The following is an 18,677-nucleotide window of genomic DNA, read 5'->3' on the forward strand; positions in this document are numbered from 1 at the left end:
GCCCAGGGGTCAGTCAGGATTCTAGACCAGCCCCATCTCCATCAGAAGCTGGGAAACCCCCTGCTGAAAATGCCTTCTCTGCATGGCTCATGAATTGTAGTTATCTATCTATTGTAAATATCTATCTATCTTATATAGATATAGATATAGATATAGATATAGATATAGATATAGATATAGATATAGATATAGATATAGATATAGACATAGACATAGACATAGACATAGACATAGACATATATATGGCTATTATGCTAAATGTCCTTCCTACTGTCCGACCTGTTGCTATGATGCACACTGACCACCAGGGGCAGATGCTCAACTCAGGGCTGCCACGCTGCAGTGACTTGGCAGCAATGGCTCTCGGTTAACACACCCTGAAACCAGAGAGGAGGGAGATTCTGGTTTAGTTTCTTTGGGCGGAGCATGGATATCGTGTCTTCTGATTCAACCCAAGGGATTCTTCGGGGACGAGAACCAGTGACCCAAGACTTTGTCTGTCACCCTCTCAGGAGTGGAGCGGCCCCTCTTGTCATGGCCTGGCCCAGGGTGTGCGTTTGGGCTTCCATCGCCTGCCCCGCCAGCATCCCTCACGCCTCCCCCCTCCACCCACCATCCTCTCCATTCATAGTAGGATCAGGCCCTAGGCCCCTCACACAACCTGCTGCCTCTCTCCCCCTCCCAGCCTCACCCACTTCCCAGCCCGGAGACCTTCCCCATGCACCTCAGAGCTCTGCCAGGACCTGGCCAGCGGGGGTCAGAGGTCAGGGGCCTGGTCCTGGCAGGCCCCTCACCCTTGGACAGAGCCCAACCGGCCATTTTCCCAGGCTGGGCGAGGCTGGGCGGCAGGGGCGAGGCCAGGCCGAGGTCTGGCTGCGCTGTGGGTTCCCTATTAAACAGATGCTCAGAGGAGGGTGTCTGGGCAGCGGGAGGCGGGCGGGAGGTTTGGGTAACAAGGCCGAAGCCTGGAGAGAGAGGACCTTCCTTCCCCCAGTCTTCTGAAAAGCTTTCTGAGCGGGTCTCACCCAGCAGCGGATGCCGCGCCCCCCCCCTCCCCCCCCCCCCCCGCTTCGTTCGCCACCCTCCACCCCAAAAACAACGTTTCCAAGGACTCACACGTGGCAGCTTGTGCACTTTTATTATTAAATATATAAGCAGCTTCCTATTTTTTTAAATAGATATTTAAATGACTTTATATAAAATAATTCATCACTTCCAAGTGTAAAAACAAAACCTCACAGTGTGTGAGCCCATGTTCCCTCTCGGCTTTCTCGGAGAAAAGAAGGGGTCCCGGGCGGCTGGCCCGGCGGGGGGCGGGGGACCCCCTGAGGCGGCCCGGGGCCCTGCCGCCCGAGGCAGGAAAGCAAAGCCACCCCCTTCGGGAAGGAAGCTCTTAGCTCTCTTGACTCTGAAAATACTATATGTTTGAGGGGAGGGGAAGCAGGAATGCCCTTTTCTGCACTTGTTTCCTTCCACGTTTAAATTCATACTTTCTGGCGTCAAACACAGAGTCTGTGACGGGGAGGCAGAGCCCCCCCGAGCGTCCTCTGCTCCTCCCTCACAGTCAGGGCCAGGACCTTCACTTTCAAGGGCAGGAAGGGGAGTGGGGGCCCTGCCCAGCGGCCAGCAGGGTGGTCTCTCCAGGGAGGGCCTAGGGCAGCGGGAGAGAAGGGAAGGAGCTGCTCAGAGGGAACGAGGGAGCGGAGGCCCTCAAGGCAGCCTTGGGGAGAGATGCTCGCCCCCCCCCCCCACCAACCTGGCCTGCCTGGTCACAGAGACGGTGGTCCTGAGTGGGTGTGGGGGTGAGAGCTGGAGGTATGGCCGCCTACCAGGCCCCTCCCGGGGACTGCTCGCCCAGCCCTGTGGGCCCGTGGGCAGCGGTGGCTGCGGCCGGGGTCAGGGGCCAGGGGTCAGGGGCGTGGACGCCTCCCCCAACCTCAGGGGCGTACCCATCATTTCGGAGACCCTCCCTGTGACTGTCTCTGCCCGCCCCGCCCGCCTCCCTCCCACCAGTCACTTCCCTCTTGGGAACGTCAAAGTGCAAAATGCAGAAACCTGGGCCCACAGCAGCCTGGAGACCAGCTCCGGCGCCGGCCCAGGCGTCCGCCCGCCCCGTCCACCCCGGGGAGTCAGGGCCAGGGGCTCCCTCGGTCGGCGGGACGGGTGAGGCCGGCTCGGCAGTCAGTGCAGAAGCTGGGAGGCGGAGGGCAGAGGGCAGACAGCGGATCGTCGGCCAGGCAGGCGGGGCGGGCGGTACAGCAGGCGGGCCCGGTCTTCACAGTGCAATGGCTTCCTTCGAGAGGGGCGCCCCGTGCGGCCCCCGGGGCGGCTCCTAGGTTCTGGGGGGCCGCGGCCAGCCTCGGCTTCACCTTGTCATCAAGAGCCCAGCAGGTCCCGAGGGCAGGGCTGGCCTTCCCTCTGCTCCTGGCACCGGCGTAACCATATTTCCAGGAAACCAGGGGAGACGCCGTCCCGCCCTGCCAATCTCCACATCTCTCGGGACGTGTGCCTGCTCGCCGGGCGGGCACCCATCCCTCGCCGCCAGACGGGTCCTCCGCGCCCTCCCCGCCGTCCGGTCCACGGGCCGCTGGTCCCGGCCCAGGCGCTGGCTGGAGGGGGCGGGAGGCGGGCACAGCCCCGGGGGCCGAGGGGACTCCTCGGGGCTGGCCAGCCCCCCTCAAGCGGATGGGGGCCTCCAGGGCCCACGATAAATATCAGCAGCATGAGGCAGACTCCGGCCCGCTCCGAGTCCGTCCAGAGTCTGGGGGTCGAGGGTGGAGGGGCCAGCCCAGCCGCTCTGCTCGGGTCCTGGCCGACAGGAGCTCTCGGGTGGGCAGGTCACATTCCCAGGAGGATGGCGGGTGGACGCCCCGTAGCACCTCCTGCCGTGGAGAGACTGTCCTGTGCGCCCAGCTGTGGGAGGGAGAGAGAGAGAGAGAGAGGGAGAGAGAGAAAGAGAGGAAGAGAGAGAGAGAGAGGGAGAGAGAGAGGCCCATCAGCGAGGGGGAGCGAGGGAGGGGTCGCCGGGGACACGCGTGGGGGCGCCTGGCGTTCCTGTGGGCTGGGAGGACTTCCTCCCGCCCCTCCCCCGCCTTCCCGGCCACCCAGACGCCTCAAGGGCCAGGCCGCTGTCCCTGGCAGGGGGCCAGGCCGCGGGCCAGGCTGCCCTCTCCTCCTGCCTCCTCCTGGGCAGCACGGGCCACCGCGGGAGGGGCCGGGCCGGGCCGGGCCTGGCGGGGTCTGAGCGGGGGTGCGGGGCATTGCCAAGCTGGCCTTTGGGTCTGAGGGAAGGAAGGGGGCATTCGAGTGCCCTTAGAACCCTCCAATGAGCCACGGGTGAGCCCTGCCAACTCCAGCGAAGCGTGTGCCCCTGCCCGCCTCCAGGCACGCCTCACGAGGGGCCACGCACCGCACTGGGCACCGCAGAGCAGAGGGCACCGCAGAGGAGGGACTAGAGGGGTCCCAGGAGCAGGCGCGCCCTCCCTATCGCAGCTCACCCTCAGCAGCCTCCTTCCGGACAGGCCTCCTTGCATCTTGATGTGATGGAGGGCCCGGCTCTCTCCCCATCCGCCCCCGGCCTGTCCCCTGGCCCCGCATCCTCAGAACGCTTTGTTCTCAGACCAGAAATCCCCTGGGCTCCGGCCAGCAGCTTGCCTTTGGACCCTCCTCCCGGGCCATCACGGGCCCTGCTGGCCCAGGCTGTGACGGGCTGGGCGGGAGAGGGGACCAGCGCTCTGGCTCCCGGCCCGTTCCCAGGCTCTGGAGGGCTGGACTGGACACGAGGCACAGCTGGGCACAGGGAAGGAGGGCCCAGTGGGCAAGCTCCCACAGGGCAGGGAGTGGGAGGGTTTTGGGGCTCCTCAACACCTCTCCTGGCACAGTGGCCATCAGGCTGGCGCTGGCCCTGCCTCTCCCCAAGACTCCGAGTGCCAGGGCCGGAGACCACCCAGCCAGTGTCCCTCTGACCCATGCTCCGCTCCCACCAGGCAGCCTCGGGGCCCAGATGTGTTACTTGTGCTCTTTCCTGGCAGAGCTTTCGTCAGATCCCATCTCCTAGGTGTGGCCAGGCCTGGTGCCCTACGCCTGGGAAGGCCCTGAGGCGCTGGCTCGTGTGGGGCCTGGGGTCAAACCTGATAGGTTGCCCCAACTCGTTCGCCAGCCAGTCAGTTAGCCCAGTGATCGGCAAACTCATCAGTCCACAGAGCCAAACGTCAACAGGACAATGACTGAAATTGCTTTTGAGGGCCACATTTTTTAAACTTAAACTTCTTCTAACGCCACTTCTTCCAAATAGACTCGCCCAGGCTGTGGTATTTTGTGGAAGAGCCACACTCAAGGGGCCAAAGAGCCGCATGTGGCTCGTGAGCCGCAGATGGCCGACCACTGAGTTAGCCCATCAGCTCCCCAATCAACAAGTAACCAACTAGGCAGTTACCAGCTGGTCAGTCAGAGTCACCTGGTTAGCTGGCTAACGGGTTAGTCGGAAGGCTGGTTAACTAGACACAGCTGGCCATGGGTGGATCTGCCAGCCCTGAAGGCCGTCGGTCCGTGTTTATTGAGTGCTTGGCCGAGTGCGGAGAAGCCCTCTTTGTATCGGAACCCGGGGCAGAAAGAGAGATGCCAAAAAAGTGGAAGACACGGTCCCTGCCCGCAAGGGGCTTACAGCCTGAGTCGGGGTGCGGGATGTACACACACACATAGAACAAGGAATGAAATGTATAAAAACAACATCCGAGTAAGTGCAAATCGATACAGTATTAACCAAATACAGGAGGGCAGAGGGGTGTGACCGACAGGAGGGGCCAGAGGAGGCATAAGGAAGGAGGACTTCCTATGGCTGATGGTGGGCGGAACAGAGGGAAGGGAGGAGGACGGGGCCGCCTGGCCCGAGAGCCAGGGGCAAGGAGTCGCGAGGGTCACATCTTTATCCACGTGGGCCAGGGCGCCAGAAGGCCGGTCAGTGTGGGGGAGACACACTTGGGAGGGCCAGGGAGACGGGACTGGGCAGGGGACCATGTCAGGGGCTCGGTAACGGGCAGACACCCCCCAGGGCAGTTTTCACAAGGACGAGTATAAACTAGTCTTTGGTTAAAACAATGAATCTGTCCAAGTGGAGGACAGAGGTCTTATGGGAAAGGGAACTAGGACTTTTCATAGACCACAAGCTAAATACGAGACAACAATATGATGCAGTTGTTTAAAAAAACTAATGCAAACTTAATCTGTGCGCATAGCAGAACACTACTGTCCAGGCCAAGGCAGGAACTGTCCCATGCGCTCTGAGCTGGTCAGACACGTCTGGAGCACTGTGTCCAGGCCGGGCCACACTGGCAGGGGACAGTGACAAACGAGTGTGTCCAGAGGAGGGCGACCAGGACGGTGAGGGGTCTGAAAACCACATCATATAAGGAGTGTTTGAGGGGCGTGGCCGCACGGAGCTGCGGGGAGTCCTAAAGGGGACGTGGCTGGCTTTAGGCATTAGAGGGCTGTCCTGGCAGAGGGAGGGTCATCCGGGGCCCGGAGGTGGCGGAGAAGCCGTGAGACCTCGCCTGAGGAAGGGTTCCTCGCGGGCCTCTGGGTGCTGGCGGAGCTGGCGGGGAGCTGGCCGGGCTCTCCCAGGTCGTGATCGGACGCTGGGAGGCAGAGGGGAGGCCCCTCGGGGTGGGACGCTCGGCCTTAGTGACCTCAGAGAGCCTTCCACACCAGGCTCTGTGGCTCCGTGAATTGGAAGCAGGGAGGGCCCCCTGGGCTGGGGAGAAGGCTCAGGCCGGGGAGGCACTCAGAGCGGCAGCTGCCGGGGGCGTCTGGAGGCCCAGTGGAGAGGGTGGTCTGAAGTGAAACCCTGAGACTCTCCAGAAGGGTGAAGAGCTGGCAGGAAGCTCTGGGGCTCTGGTGTGGGTGGTGGCAGTGAGAGCAGAAGCTCAGGGCAGAAATAAGAAGCCAACACATAATTGGGAGGGCGAGGGGCATATGTAATACTTCCAACAATGAAGAATTATTGAACAAAGAAGCAGCAACGGCCAATGCAGAGGGGATGGGTGGAGGGGGTGGGGGGCCTGAGCGCCGGAAGGAGGGGTGACCGCCCTGGTGATGGGCCGGGTGTGTGGGTCTCGGGGGTGTCGGTGGGATCCCCGTGTCAGGGTGAGGGGAAAGGACGGAGCTAATGTTAAGGGGTGCAGAGGGACCCAGAACCAGAGGCTTACCTTAGCCTTCCCTCTATACCGGCGTCTCCACCCGTCTGTCCTCAGGCTGGGCCAGGGGGCTGCGGGCGGAGCACAGGCTGACGTCAGACTCCAGTGAATCGGGGAGCAAGGAACCCCCCGAAGAGGCCCCCCGCCCCCCGCATAGGTGCTCGAAGCCTCACAGGTGCAGGAGACCCAGACCGGCCTCACCCTGGGACGAAACCAGGAGAAATCCTAGGCCCTTCCTCCTCTCCTCCCCATCCTGTTCCAAGCTCCTCTGCCTCAGAGTACGTGGGAGGAAGTCCCCCCAAATATAGAGGAGAAACAGGTGCCAAGATTCTCTCCCCCCCCCCCCCCCCCCGCCGCCGCCTACAGAGCCACCCCAGCCCAGACTCTCACCTGCCCTCTGGCTGCTCCCGGGAAGAATCCATGATCCATAGCTCTCGATGGCTCTGGGGACAGAAAAGGGCACTCACTGAGCAGCTGGGGGGCTGGGGGACAGGGTCCCATCCCCAGGCAGGGCTCCCCCAGAGACTGAGACGTGGGAACCAGCCACGTGACTCCCTGAGGCCTCTGTGCCCGTGACCCCATTTCCGCCCTGCTAGGCTGTCTCCTCTGCCCCGGCCCCAGGCCCTGCCCTGGTCTACACGTTCCCCCACGTGCTGCTGGTCCAGGGTTACCCTCTCCGGCTCCCTGCTGCCCCCGCCCTTCCGCTGACCTGACACCCTGAGGCCCCTCCCCCCCAATCTTGGAGAAACCCTCCCTGTCCACCTGCCCTCCTCTGTGCTCAGCCAGCCTCCTGGTGCGAGCACCTGAAGGACCCAGGCGGGCCCTCAGCCCGCCTGCCCGCACCTGCTCCTCCACCCGCTGCGCCCGGTCCCCGGCAGGTGCCCGCCCCCGGCCCCCCAGCTCCTTACCCGCTGCCGCCGCCTGTGGAGCAGCAGCCCGCCCACGGCCAGCAGGACCAGGACCAGCATGACGCCGCCGCCCGGCAGCAGCAGGGGGCGGAGGACCGGGGAGGTGGAGGGCGCCGGGTCGTCTGTCAAAGGAACGGGGTTAAGATGGGCATGGGGTGCGGCCGCCCCCTCACGTGGTGCTCCTTCCAGCCCCGCGGTGCTCCTCCGCGCCCGGGCGCTCCTCCGGCCCTGCGGCCCCCCGAGGGGCAGCACGCTGTCCCGGGTGTGGCTGCGGGGAGGCCGGGCGCCAGCGGCGAGGGTGGAGAGCCGGCTGAGGCCTCTCGGGCGCAGGAGCAGGGGCCTGGCCGAGCCTGGCTCCCGCGCGTCTCTAGGCGTCCTGGGTGGACGGTCTGTCTTCTCGGCTGTGCGACTCCGGGCCTGGCCGGTGGATCTCCCCGGGCCCACCCTGGGCCGGGCGGTGCCAGTTACGCCCGCTGGCGGCTGGCCCCTGGCTGGTCCGCGGAGTAGAGACGCTGAGATGAGGTTGCTGTGTCGGATGGCCTCCGCCTGCACGCTGCCTCCTCCCCGCCCGGAGGGGGCGGGCTCTGGGCCTCGGGGTGCAGGCCCCTCACTAGCCTCTCCAGAGGCCTCTTCCAGGGCCCAGTTAGCGCCCAGCACGGAGTTGAGAATGTCCTCTGTCCCAGAGACGGCGGCTCCGGGGGGCTCAGGAGAACCTCCGAAGGGGCCTCCCTCGGCGCCCGGGGTCCCGGGTGACTCAAAGGTCTGGCATGTGCTCCGGGGCGGTCGCTGCTTGGCGCTGCCCGGGTCCTCTGTGCGGACGGGCTGCTCACTGGGCAAAAGAGAGCTGTCCTCTGTCCCCTCCGAGCCGGCCCAGGGCAAGGCAGCCACAGGGGCCGTGGCGGGGGCAAGGGGCTGCTGCGGGGAGGCAGAGGCCGGGTCACTGCTAGGGGTGGCTTTGGGGTACAGGCAGTTGCAATCAGGCGTGGTCACCACATCTGAAAGAACCACAGAGGGAGAGAGAAAGACGGGGGAGCTAGAGTCACCAGCCTCCAGCACAGCGTTCCCGGAGGACGGGAGAGGGACCCCGCACCCGCTAATGCAGCCCTGGGGCAGAGGGCACGACAGGACGGACACAAGCAGGGAAGGTGCAAACCACAGGGTCTTGTGGGGGAGAACAAAGCAGGACTGAGAGGTGCAGCCTGGGGGTCGGGGAAGACCAGAGCGCAGCTCTTCCTGGGGTTCCAGGTGGCCAGACGCCAAGCCAGGGGTGAGCAGAGGCCTCAAGGGCTAACACAAGCCCCCCTCCCTCCCCCCCAAGCCCCACTGCACCGGCTGGAAGCAGCAAGGTGGTGCCATGCACAGCAGGGGCCACGGCCACAGGCGGGAATGTCTGGGGCTGGATCGTGGGCAAGGCTTGAGGCCTTGGCATTGAAACAAAGAGACTGGACTTGGCCACTGGCGGACGCCAGGTGGCAGGGCTTCGGTCCCTGCCTCGGGGAGCAAGGTTGCACGGACACATGACATGAGACGCAGAGACGAGGACATGGAGGGTGCATGTGTGCAGCCGGTGCCAGCACTGGGCGAGTTTGAGTGATGCTCAGACTTCAAATCCAGCCTGTCCCTTGAGGGGACACTCAGGGCGTCCTGAGGACTTCGGGAGCCTGGTGTCCTGGTGATTGGCAGCGGGGTTCTCAGAGCCAGGGCCACGCTCCCAGGCGGAGCAGCCTTTGCTCTCTCCACGGAACCCCCGTGTGCTCGGCCGCCCTGTGGGGCCGGAGCCTCCATGCCTTCGGGGCCCCCCCTGAGGGGCCCCCTCTCCCGCACCTTAATCTCACAGCCACCAGCGTGGTCCTTCTTGATGCCTTGACATGCAGACAGATGTACATGCACACACATGTCAGAAGAGACATGTGCTGAGGACCACCCCGAGACGCACGAAGCCACACGTGTACACAAAACAAGCACATCTACACGCACAGGAGACGAGTAGCCGCCAGGCTGCCTCCGGGGGTCCCCGCAGCCCCATGCCCCACCGCCCAGGCCTGGGCCTTCCACACGCTCTCACCTGCCTCACTTGTGCCAGAGCACTTGGCAAAGCTGTCGCTGCAGTTCTTGCTGAAAATGCTCTGGTTCGTTTTAAGGAGGTTCTTCGTTTCGTTAAAGACGTTCTTGATCTTCTCCAGCGCCCAGAGGGGTGACTCCGAGAAGTTTTGGACACAGGCCTGGAGGGAGAGCAGGTCCCCGGGGTGAGGCTCAGCACGGGCCCAGCGTCTCAGGCTTGTCTGTCTAACTTCCGTGGCCCTTCTCACACCCGCCTCCTTTTCCTGGTTCATGTTCTCCCTCCCCTCTCCCCTCGTTTGCAGCAGAATCAGTCTGGAGGCCAGGAGCTCTCATTTAGTCACGGGTATGTGCCAGGTCTCATTTAGTCACGGATATGTGCCAGGCACATGGCCATCACCTGGGGATCATGCAGTGAATGAGCAAGGTGGTTGCTGGCCGAGTTGGACATTGAGTGCAGCAAGGCACAGGTACCCAAGCCATTGCTACAAGTCAGCGAGTCCTCAACATGAGGGAGTTCTGAATGACCTGAGCATGTGTGACCACATGCCTAAGAATAGACTAAAAGATGAGCAAGAGGTGGCCAGGAGCCGAAACCAGTTTGGCTCAATGGTAGGCATCGGCTTGGGGACTGAAAGGTCCCGGGTTCGATTCCGGTCAAGGGCATGTACCTTGGTTGTGGGCATATCCCCAGTAGGGGGTGTGCAAGAGGCAGCTGATCAATGACTCTCTCATTGATGTTTCTAACTATCTCTCTCCCTTCCTCTCTGTACAAAATCAATAAAATATATTTTTTTAAAAAAAGAGGTAGCCAGGAAAACAAGCGGAGTTGGAGAGAACTGTCTGGACAGTGGGAGCAGACTGTGCAAAGGTCCTGAGGCAGGAGAGAGCCTGGACTGTTGAAAGATGAGGAGGAGGCTAGAATGGCTACAGTACTACCACCCAGGAGGAGAGCGGGGAGAGATGCAGCTGAGAGGACCTGTCCTGCAGGCCCTGGCTGGCCAGGTCCAGAACTGTTGACCTTATCGACAGAGCCGAGAGAGCCCGTCGGAGGGGTTATCAGGGAGGTGGGTGGGTGGTGGTGCCGTGGTGTGGAGCACGGCCTGGAGCAGGCCATGGCGGTGGGTCCTTCTCTGGCGTTGGTGTGTCTTGGAAGGAGGTCCAAGGCTGCCCCAGCCCCATGTCTTGAGCTACTCTTTTCTGCTCTAGGGACACAGGCTCCCACATGCACTGGGGTCTGGGACCCCTCACACACACACGCCTGCCTTTGCTCCCGACCTCGGCAGCTCCTTCTCTGTCTCCCGCCCAGGCTCCACCGCCTGACCTCTAACGCGGGCATTGCTCAGGGCTCTGTGGGGGCCTGCCGGTCACATACATCCGGCAGTGCCCTGCACACCACTGGCATCATCTGTGGCCGACTCGCTGACGACTTCCAGACACCACGCTCCCCTAACGGAGCAGCACGGGGTGGAGCTTTCCTGGGCTGCGAAGCTGTAAGCATGGCTGCATGCCCATGGCCCGGGCCCAGCAGAACCCTCATCGCTGCGGACCAGACAGACGATGAAAGGCTGCAGGCATGAGAAGACCTGGGCCTGAGCGAGGGGACTGGCCACATGGATGACCCAGTTTGGACCCGTTTCCTCTGCCAGCCTCCCCCAGGCGCGGTAAAGAGCCGCCGAGCTCTCTGGCCTCTTCCTGGAGGAAACGGCCCCTCGGACAGAAAGACTCCGATGCCCCGTGTCCACAGGCTGTGTCCTCTCTCCTCAGCAGCCCGAATCCCTCCCAGGGTCCCCACAGGAGACTAGCTCCTCCAGCTCCAGGGCTTCATCCCTCCCGGAGTCTGTCCGGTGGGCGTTCACCGGGTGGGTGGCTTGTTGAGATGCAAAGTCCTGGCCTCACCCACAGACCCATGGATCAGACTCTCTGCATGTCAGGCTCAGGCTGAGGCCCGCAAGCAGCGAGTCCGACATGCTTGCTCTCGGGGTGCACGCTGGGAATCTGGGTTTTAAATACGCTCCCCAAGTGAGTCTTAAGAACCTTAATATTGGGAAACCGCCGGTTTAATACCTCTCTTATTAAAAAAGGCTTCCTCCCTCAATCCCACGCGCCCTCTGGCGACCTCTGTCTGCGTCTTCCGGAGCAGAGCTCCGCTCTGTTCACCCAGACCCGGCACCAGCCAGTGACACTGACCTCCACGTGGCCAAATCCCCCATCGGGCTGGGACTTGGGCCTCCTGCTGGTCTCCCAGCCTCCACACCTGCTCCCACGGACCCCTCTCTGCACAGCAACCAGAAAGGTCTCAACGCCAGCTAGGCCTGCTCACCTGCCAGCTCACCACGCTGCCTGGCTCTTCAGGCCAAAGCCCACACGGCCAGGACCACGGGGAACCCCTCCGCCCTCCCCTTCTGCACCTCGGCCACGCGGCACACCTCTAGGTCCACAACACGCACGCTCCCGCTCACCCCCGGGCTCCCTCGGGGCATGCTGGGTACTGGGATGCTCCGACCAGCCTGTGGCTTCCTAACGTACCCACCATTGGGCCTCCAGATACTCTTCCTTCCTCAGAAGCCTTCCCTGGCTCTCCCTCCCCACCCTCTTCAATGAGTCCCGTTTCTCCCTCTCAGAGGGGCTGCTTCACGCCTCCGCCCCCCTCACCCCTGCAGGTCTTCCCTCCCCTGCTTTCCCCTCCGGCCATGCAGCTCCTGCCCTCCCACACGCCACATGTGTGACCTGTCTCACCCCCCCCCCCAGATGTAAGCTCCGTGAACGTGGGGATTTCTGCCCGTCTTTGGAGCCCAGAACAGTACGTGACACACAGCAGGCGCTCGTCAGCTACGTGTGGGGTGAAGGAAGGGTCCCCTTGTGGCTTGTAACTCTGTTGTGCTTGTTCTAGTTCAATGGCTGCCAATCTCATTTGACTGCTCACTCCACGAGGTTTGGAACCAGGAAGCTCTTGTTCCCAGAGACACTATCGAGGCCTAGCACTGCGCCTCCTGCACAGTCAGTCCTTAGCGAAGGCGTGTGCATGGAGCAATGAAGGAGAGAGAGGGAGAGGGAGAAGAAGACGGAGAGGGAGAGGGAGAGGGAGAGAGGGAGAGAGGGGCAGGTGGTGGAGTAGGTGAGGGAAGTGGTTGCTCAGAGAGTGTGAGAGGGCGGGGAGCAGCCCCGCCCTGACCCGGGCTCCGGCTCCAGGGCCTCCTACCGTGTCGTGCTCCTCGGAGACCTGGGGGAAGCAGTCCTTCAGCCTCACAGAGAGCTCCAGGAGCTTCACCAGGGCGATAGCGTTGGCGGTGTTGTCTTTGAAGCTGATGGTTTCCTGCATGATGTCTTGTGCCAAGGAAAAGGCTTTCTTAATGTAACACACGCGGTCTTCCTGGAAAAGGACAACCTGGAGTGGATGGCCTGGCCCCGTGGTGGGCAAACCGCGGCTCTCGAGCCACATGCGGCCCTTTGGCCCCTTGAGTGTGGCTCCTCCACAAAATACCACGGCCTGGGCGAGTCTATGGTGAAGAAGTGGCGCTAGAAGAAGTCTAAGTTTAAAAAATTCGGCTCTCAAAAGGAATTTCAATCGTTGTCCTGTTGATATTTGGCTCTGCTGGCTAATGAGTTTGCCGACCACGAGGCTGCTGCCCTCGCTGGCGTTTCGCTCTCTCTCTTTGGGATCTGGCACCCTGAGGGTTGGGGTGCAGGGAGGGAAATGTGGAATCTGATTAGAGAGAGCTTCACTTTCTGGATGGAGCATTCCTGGTGGCCAATGAATGAGACACAGAGGTTGTTCCCTGCAAGGGGAAGTGGCCTCCCGAGCTGGCAGGGTATGTATGGGTCAGGTGTGGAGAGGCTCAGAGATGGGGACAACTTCTGGGCATCGCGGGGCCTCGGGATGGGGCACAGAGAGGAGCAGACTCGGGACGAGGGCTAAGGTGGGGGCGCTGGCCAGGTGTCACAGGCTTGTGGGAAGAAAGGAGCAAGAGATGGGGGTAGTGGGTAGGCTTTTTTCTGGATGAGGGGGCCCTGACGAGTCTGGGGGAGGGAAAAGGAAGTAGCAGGTTAGGGTCCCGAGAGCTCCCCTTAGTGGCGGGATGAGGGGTGCACTGGCAGCCGTGAGGATTTTTGGGAAGGACTAGAAATTGTCAAAGCAACTGATGGGGAGGCCAACCCACCATCACTTGGTGTCTGGTTGGGGGCCGGGGCAGGAGGACGCGGAAAGGGCTGGACCGGTCTCCTGGCTGCTGGTCTGTCATCTACACAGAGGTGTCTTCCATAAGCAAAGCCGGTGCCAGAAGCGCCTGCCTGCCCCGGAGTCAGCCTGCTCGGCGCGGATCAGACCTCCACCGCTTACTAGCTGTGCTCCCTCCATCTCTCTGGGGACCATCAACAAGGCGGTTCCATCAAGACTAAATTAGAACAGCGCCTGGCCCATGCCCGAACTGGTGTGGCTCAGTGGATAGCGCCTGCGGACTGGGTGGTTCCGGGTTTGATTCCGGTCAAGGGCACGTACCTTGGTTGCAGGCACATCCCCGGTAGGGGGCGTGCCGGAGGCAGCTGATCGATGTTTCTCATTAAGGTTTCTAACTCTCTCTCTTTCTCCCTTCCTCTCTGTAATTTAATACTAATATAATAATAAAATATTTTTTTTAAAAAAGAAAAGAAAAGCACCTGGCCCATAAGAAGATGTGGGCATGTGCCCGGCCAGGAAAAGGGAGCCCCTGATCCTGCCCAGCCCTGGACCCTGGCACCCCAGACTTGGGCACCCAGGGGTCCTCACACCTCATCCTGCCCAGCTCCAGGGTTTCGCCAGCCCTCATGCTCCCACTCTGCCCGCCCCGAGGAGTGCATCCCCGTCGGGGCCCATAACTCACCAGCTGATCCTCGTTCACAAACTGGAAGGGGATTTTGCATCCGGTCTCCATCTGACTGTCAATCTGTAAGAGAGAGCGGCCGGCGGTGGCAGGGCGTCCGCAGCTCGGCTGAGCTCGCCTAACAGTGGGGCCTAGAGTTTCTGGGTGGATCGGGGTTTGAGCCTCATCTACTTTCCCCAACCACACGTGGAGAGAAAATAGGGGCAGACCTTCTCATCCTTTGCCAGCCCTCCCTCGGGCCTCCCACATGCCCAAGGGAGGGCTGGCAAAGGATAAGAATGCTTTTCCTTCGACTTCCCCCTCCATGACATCAGCTCCTGTGGGTGGTATTGAGCTCCCTGTCACGGCAGGAATTCAAGCAGAGGCTAGACAAGTGCTGGGGATTCAGGATCTGTACGGGCTGGGGTTTAATGCCCCGAAAGCCCCTGTTGCGCCCCCCAACCCCCTCCCCCAGCAGTGGTTCTGTGATTCTAAGCCTGGGTTTCCGTGGCAGCAACGCAGAGGAGGAAAAGAGGCAGGAGGCCCAGCCTGCAGGCCCCAAGCTCAGGGCCCGGGAGCTGGCCTTCACCGGCGGTGCCCCACCCTGCCTGGCTGGCCGGAGGGATGGGAAACGCTGTTCTGAGCAGAACAACAGCCATGACGGCAAACGGACTCTGCTTGGCCGAGCCACGCTGGGAACTGGTGATGCCTCTGCTGGCCCTGTCAGGAGGGCCAGGGTGAGCCGGCCGGCCCAGCCCTAGGGCTCAAGCAGGAGCCAGGGCTACGAGGGCGGAGGGCTGGGAGTCAGGCCGGAGCCTGCACTCCAAATCCGGGGAGGCCCTGGGGCCGGGCTGGTGTCCCAGTTGGGAGCCAGTGGGAACATGTGGGCACAGCAGGCAGACAGGGCTGGCTCCTTGGGAAGCATCCCACTGAGGGACGGACGGCAGGCTCCACAGGGAGAACCTGTGGTGGACATTCCAGGCAACCCTTTACCCAGGCAGTCAGCCGGGAGCCCACCATGCCTGCAGGGGTCAGAGGCCCTGACCTCCAGAAGGTCAATGAGGGAGCATCCGGGGAGCAATGTCCCGCACAGCCGTTTCTCCGCCTGCCACCCGTCTCTTTGACCTCCTCCCTGGCTCCTGCCTCAGTTTCCCCCTGAGGAGACGGTGGGATAGGCTTGGCCACGCACACACACTCACCATCTGCTGCAGCAGCTGCAGGTGTCCGTCCCCGATCATGTGGCTACAGTGCTTCGACTCCTCCTCGGTGATACTCCTGTTCACCAGGAGACAGACCAGCAGTAGCCGGGGGCCCAGCCATGTCTGTGACAGAGAGAGCACCAGTTCTCCTCAGCTCTTACTCTCCCCACCATCTCCCCATGGTCCCCCCTCACACCTACAAGGCTACAGGCGCTATGCCTCACCCCAGGACGCAGCCTTCCCCAAACCCGGCTTCTGGGGATTGCCCAACAGCCTCGAAACAACCTTGCTCTCCCTCGATGACAGAGTGTCGTCTCCTCCAGGAAGCCTTCCCAGATTTACCCAGGCCAAGCCTGACTACACAGTGAACTGTAATGAGGACCTGGGAGGGATGCCTCCCAGCCAAAATTCTAGTTTCACAAGAAACCCCTTGAATACAGGACTCGCTTCTGCATTCCATTTTCCTGGTCTTGCAGCATCAAACGCTGAGCCAGGCATCGTATGACCTGCCCATTCCTCTCAAGTTCATGTCCATGCACCGGCTTCCAGACTGTGAGCCAGAAACAGATCCCTCGGGTCCAGCCCTTCCTCCCACCTGCTCCCACACAGGTCTGGCTCTGCTGCTGGAAACAAACTCGGTTTTGCTGGGAACCTGTCCCGTGCTAGAGGCCTGAGGAGCCCTGGGCGCCTGTGTGTCAAAATCAACAGCAGGCAGCGGCCATGCGAGCGCCAGTCCGTCTGTCCCGGCTGACACCTGCCTAGCGGAGCCCCATCGTGCCGTACCGCCTGCCAGCCAGCCAGCCAGCCAGCCGGCCAGCTCTTAGCACGGCCAGGATGTTTCCTGAGCTGTCTCCTCTCAACCCAGCAACTGCGAGGAAAGTCAGAGAACTGGCTCCTGACACCCTGTCATTCATTCCCCTTCTTTCCTCTCTCCCTCATCCTCACCCTTTAGCCCTCCCCTCCCCACCCCCCCTGCCCCGGCCCTAAGTCTCCCCCAAATTCAGAGACATGCTGCTAGGGTGGGGTGAGGGCTGGCACCTTCCTAGGCTCCGGGCTCTGTCTCAGTAACCCAGAGGATAAGACAAATGCTGCCAATAAACAGCGCCTGGAAAAACACAAGGCCCCAGTGACACGCTGATTTACATATAACTGAGAGCTCAATGTTCGCCAGCTCTCACCCGGGAGAGGAGGCCTGGCCGGGCTACCAGGGCGGCCGCAGGGAGGAGGGGCCTCAGGGGCCTGGGAAGATGGGAGACGTTGGTGGCAGAGAGGAGGCACAGCATGGCTCCATTGGGGAGGGGGAGCGGGGGGAAGGATGCTCAGGAAGACATCCTTGTCCCAGGCACTTCAAGACAGTGAGGTTGGGGGGCGGGGGGAGAGGCAATGCTGAGCCTCAGAACCGCCTGGCTTTCGGAGCTATTTCAGGCACGGGTGTGCGGACAGTGCCGCCAACGGGGAGATGCCCTGCCCCGGGGGCCCGATGTGGCCTCAGAGGATCTGAACGGGCACCCGAGGGTTAACAGTCTGGCTTGTATCTGGCTGGGCTGCCTCTTCTCCCACCTCCTTTTTCCTCCCACCCACCAGCCTGGCCTCTGGGGGCACCCGGCAGGAATCTCTGCCCAGGGCTCAGAGGTGCGGTCCCTCCTCACCTGCCTCCCATCCTGTTCCACCTTCCCCATCAGCCAAGTCCCTCAGAGACCCTCGGGCCGCCCTGCTAACCCTACCCCCACCCCAGCCCCAGTCGGGTGGCTCAGTGGGTTGGAGCATCATCCCCGAACATCAAGACGCTGCAGGTTCAATACCCGGTCAGCTCACATACCCAGGCTGCGGGTTCCACCCCAGGTCAAGGTATACATATGAGAGGCAACTGATCAATGTTTCTCACTCACATCGATGTTTCTCAGGCTTTCTCCCTCTCCCTTTCTGTGCCTCTAAAATCAATAAAAACATACCCTCATGTGAGGATTAAAATGTGTAAATAAATAAAATTAAAAAAATAAAACCAGCTCCCTTTGCTCACCTCCTCCTTCTTCAGCCCCTGTCCCGACCTGGCTGCGCCTCTCCTCGCCCTCCCAGCTGCCTTCTCAGCCCTCTCCTCTCTCAGTTGGGCCCTTCCTCCCTGGGGATTTGCTCTGCCCTCCCTCACCCCACCTGCAGCCCCTTCCCCGACCCTGCAGCCCCTGCTCCGCTTCTCTTCTCCAGCTTCCCCGCCCATTCTCCTCCGGAGGCCGCTCGCTGTTCCTCCAATGCCCGCTTCGGTTCCGGAGCCGTGGCAGCTGCTGCCTGGCCCATGCAGCCCCAGCAGCGCAGCGTCTGTCCCCGGCTCCCTCCCCGGCTCCCTACCACCGCCTGCGGCCGCCGAGCCCAAGCTCTCCCCGACGAACTGCGCCCGAGTTTGCAAGAAAAAGATCCACAGCCATCCTCCGGCAACTCTGGGTTCTGGTCCCCCCCAAACAGACCGGAGCCTACCATCCTGGTCCCCGGCAGCTCCGTCTGGGAGCTGGAACAAGCAGCGGCTTGCCCGGCTCCTTCCGGTGCCAGCAGTTCCTGGCACAAGCCCTGGCATCCTAAAGCCGGTGACCCCTGCACTCTCTCCAGCCAGAAGCGCCCGCTCCCCAGCAGGGCCTCCAGGCGTGTGCGGGGCGACCAGGAAGATGCCCACAGGGGAAGGCGCCTCACCAGTCACACCGCGCGCGGGTCCCTGGGCGGCTGGTCCGTCCGAAGGGAGAGGGGCGGGGGCCTCCGGCTGAGACCCCTCTCTCCCGCTGCCCGGGGTTCAGTGTGCCCCTCCGTGCAGCGGGGCTAGGAGCCTTCCTTCCCTTTTCCCGGGAAGCGCCGCAGCCCCAGGAGCCGCGCAGGGCCGCAGCGGGGCTCAGCAGGGGCCGCGGGGCCGCTCGCGTGCAAAGATGGGAAGGCGACCGGAGCCCCTGCAGCCGGAGCCCCCGGAGCCCCTGCAGCCGGCGCCCCCGGAGCCCCTGCAGCCGGCGCCCCCGGAGCCCCTGCAGCCGGAGCCCCCGGAGCCCCCGGAGCCCCCGCAGCCGGCGCACGCAGGCAGGGCAGCGGGTCCAGGGACCGCGCGGCCGCCGAGCTCCAGCCGCAGCCCGGCCCGCGCCCGCCCGCCCGCCGCTTACCGTGGGAGGGCAGCGCCCGGCGGCGCCCCGCGCGGTCATGCGGGCAGCTGGGTCCCGGCCCGGCGCCTCGGCCGCCCTCGCCTGCTCGCTCGCTCGCCGGCCGCCGCGCAGTCCGCGCCCCGCCGAGGCCGCGCCGCTGTCCCGGGAGTGCGGAGAGCCGGCGGCGGCGCCCGGAGCACCAGGCGAACTTTCACTTTCCCGGCGGCTCCGCCGGCCAGCGCCTCGGCACGGCCTTTTAAGCGACTTAGGCATGTGGTTTATGGGAAATTACGTTGGACAGGCGCCAGACACACACACACACACACACACACACACACACACACGCAACACACACTCCAGAGGCCCACTGAGC

General features: G+C 62.7%; 1 protein-coding gene across 4 annotated transcripts; it reads right to left on the reverse strand.

Annotated features, from left to right (window-relative positions):
* Positions 1–1,119: 1,119 nt before the first annotated feature.
* On the reverse strand, positions 1,120–18,668 carry CSF1 (colony stimulating factor 1). 4 transcript variants are annotated; one of them, XM_045586911.1, is made up of 9 exons: positions 18,326–18,668; positions 15,195–15,317; positions 14,017–14,079; positions 12,360–12,530; positions 9,174–9,321; positions 7,100–8,094; positions 6,582–6,634; positions 6,204–6,262; positions 1,120–2,913 (listed from the first exon to the last, which is right to left on the reverse strand). In XM_045586911.1, exons 1-8 carry the CDS (start codon positions 18,575–18,577, stop codon positions 6,217–6,219), a joined length of 1,851 nt encoding a protein of 616 aa, XP_045442867.1. In that variant the 5' UTR covers positions 18,578–18,668; the 3' UTR covers positions 1,120–2,913; positions 6,204–6,216. The 4 variants fall into 4 exon arrangements, with proteins under 4 accessions (XP_045442867.1, XP_045442865.1, XP_045442868.1 ...); XM_045586909.1 differs by having other exon boundaries at positions 9,165–9,321; positions 18,326–18,665; XM_045586912.1 differs by having other exon boundaries at positions 7,100–7,221; positions 9,165–9,321; positions 18,326–18,662.
* Positions 18,669–18,677: the final 9 nt, after the last annotated feature.

This window comes from Pipistrellus kuhlii, unplaced genomic scaffold, assembly GCF_014108245.1.
Source record: "Pipistrellus kuhlii isolate mPipKuh1 unplaced genomic scaffold, mPipKuh1.p scaffold_m20_p_24, whole genome shotgun sequence".
Classification (NCBI taxonomy): Eukaryota; Metazoa; Chordata; class Mammalia; order Chiroptera; family Vespertilionidae; genus Pipistrellus; species Pipistrellus kuhlii.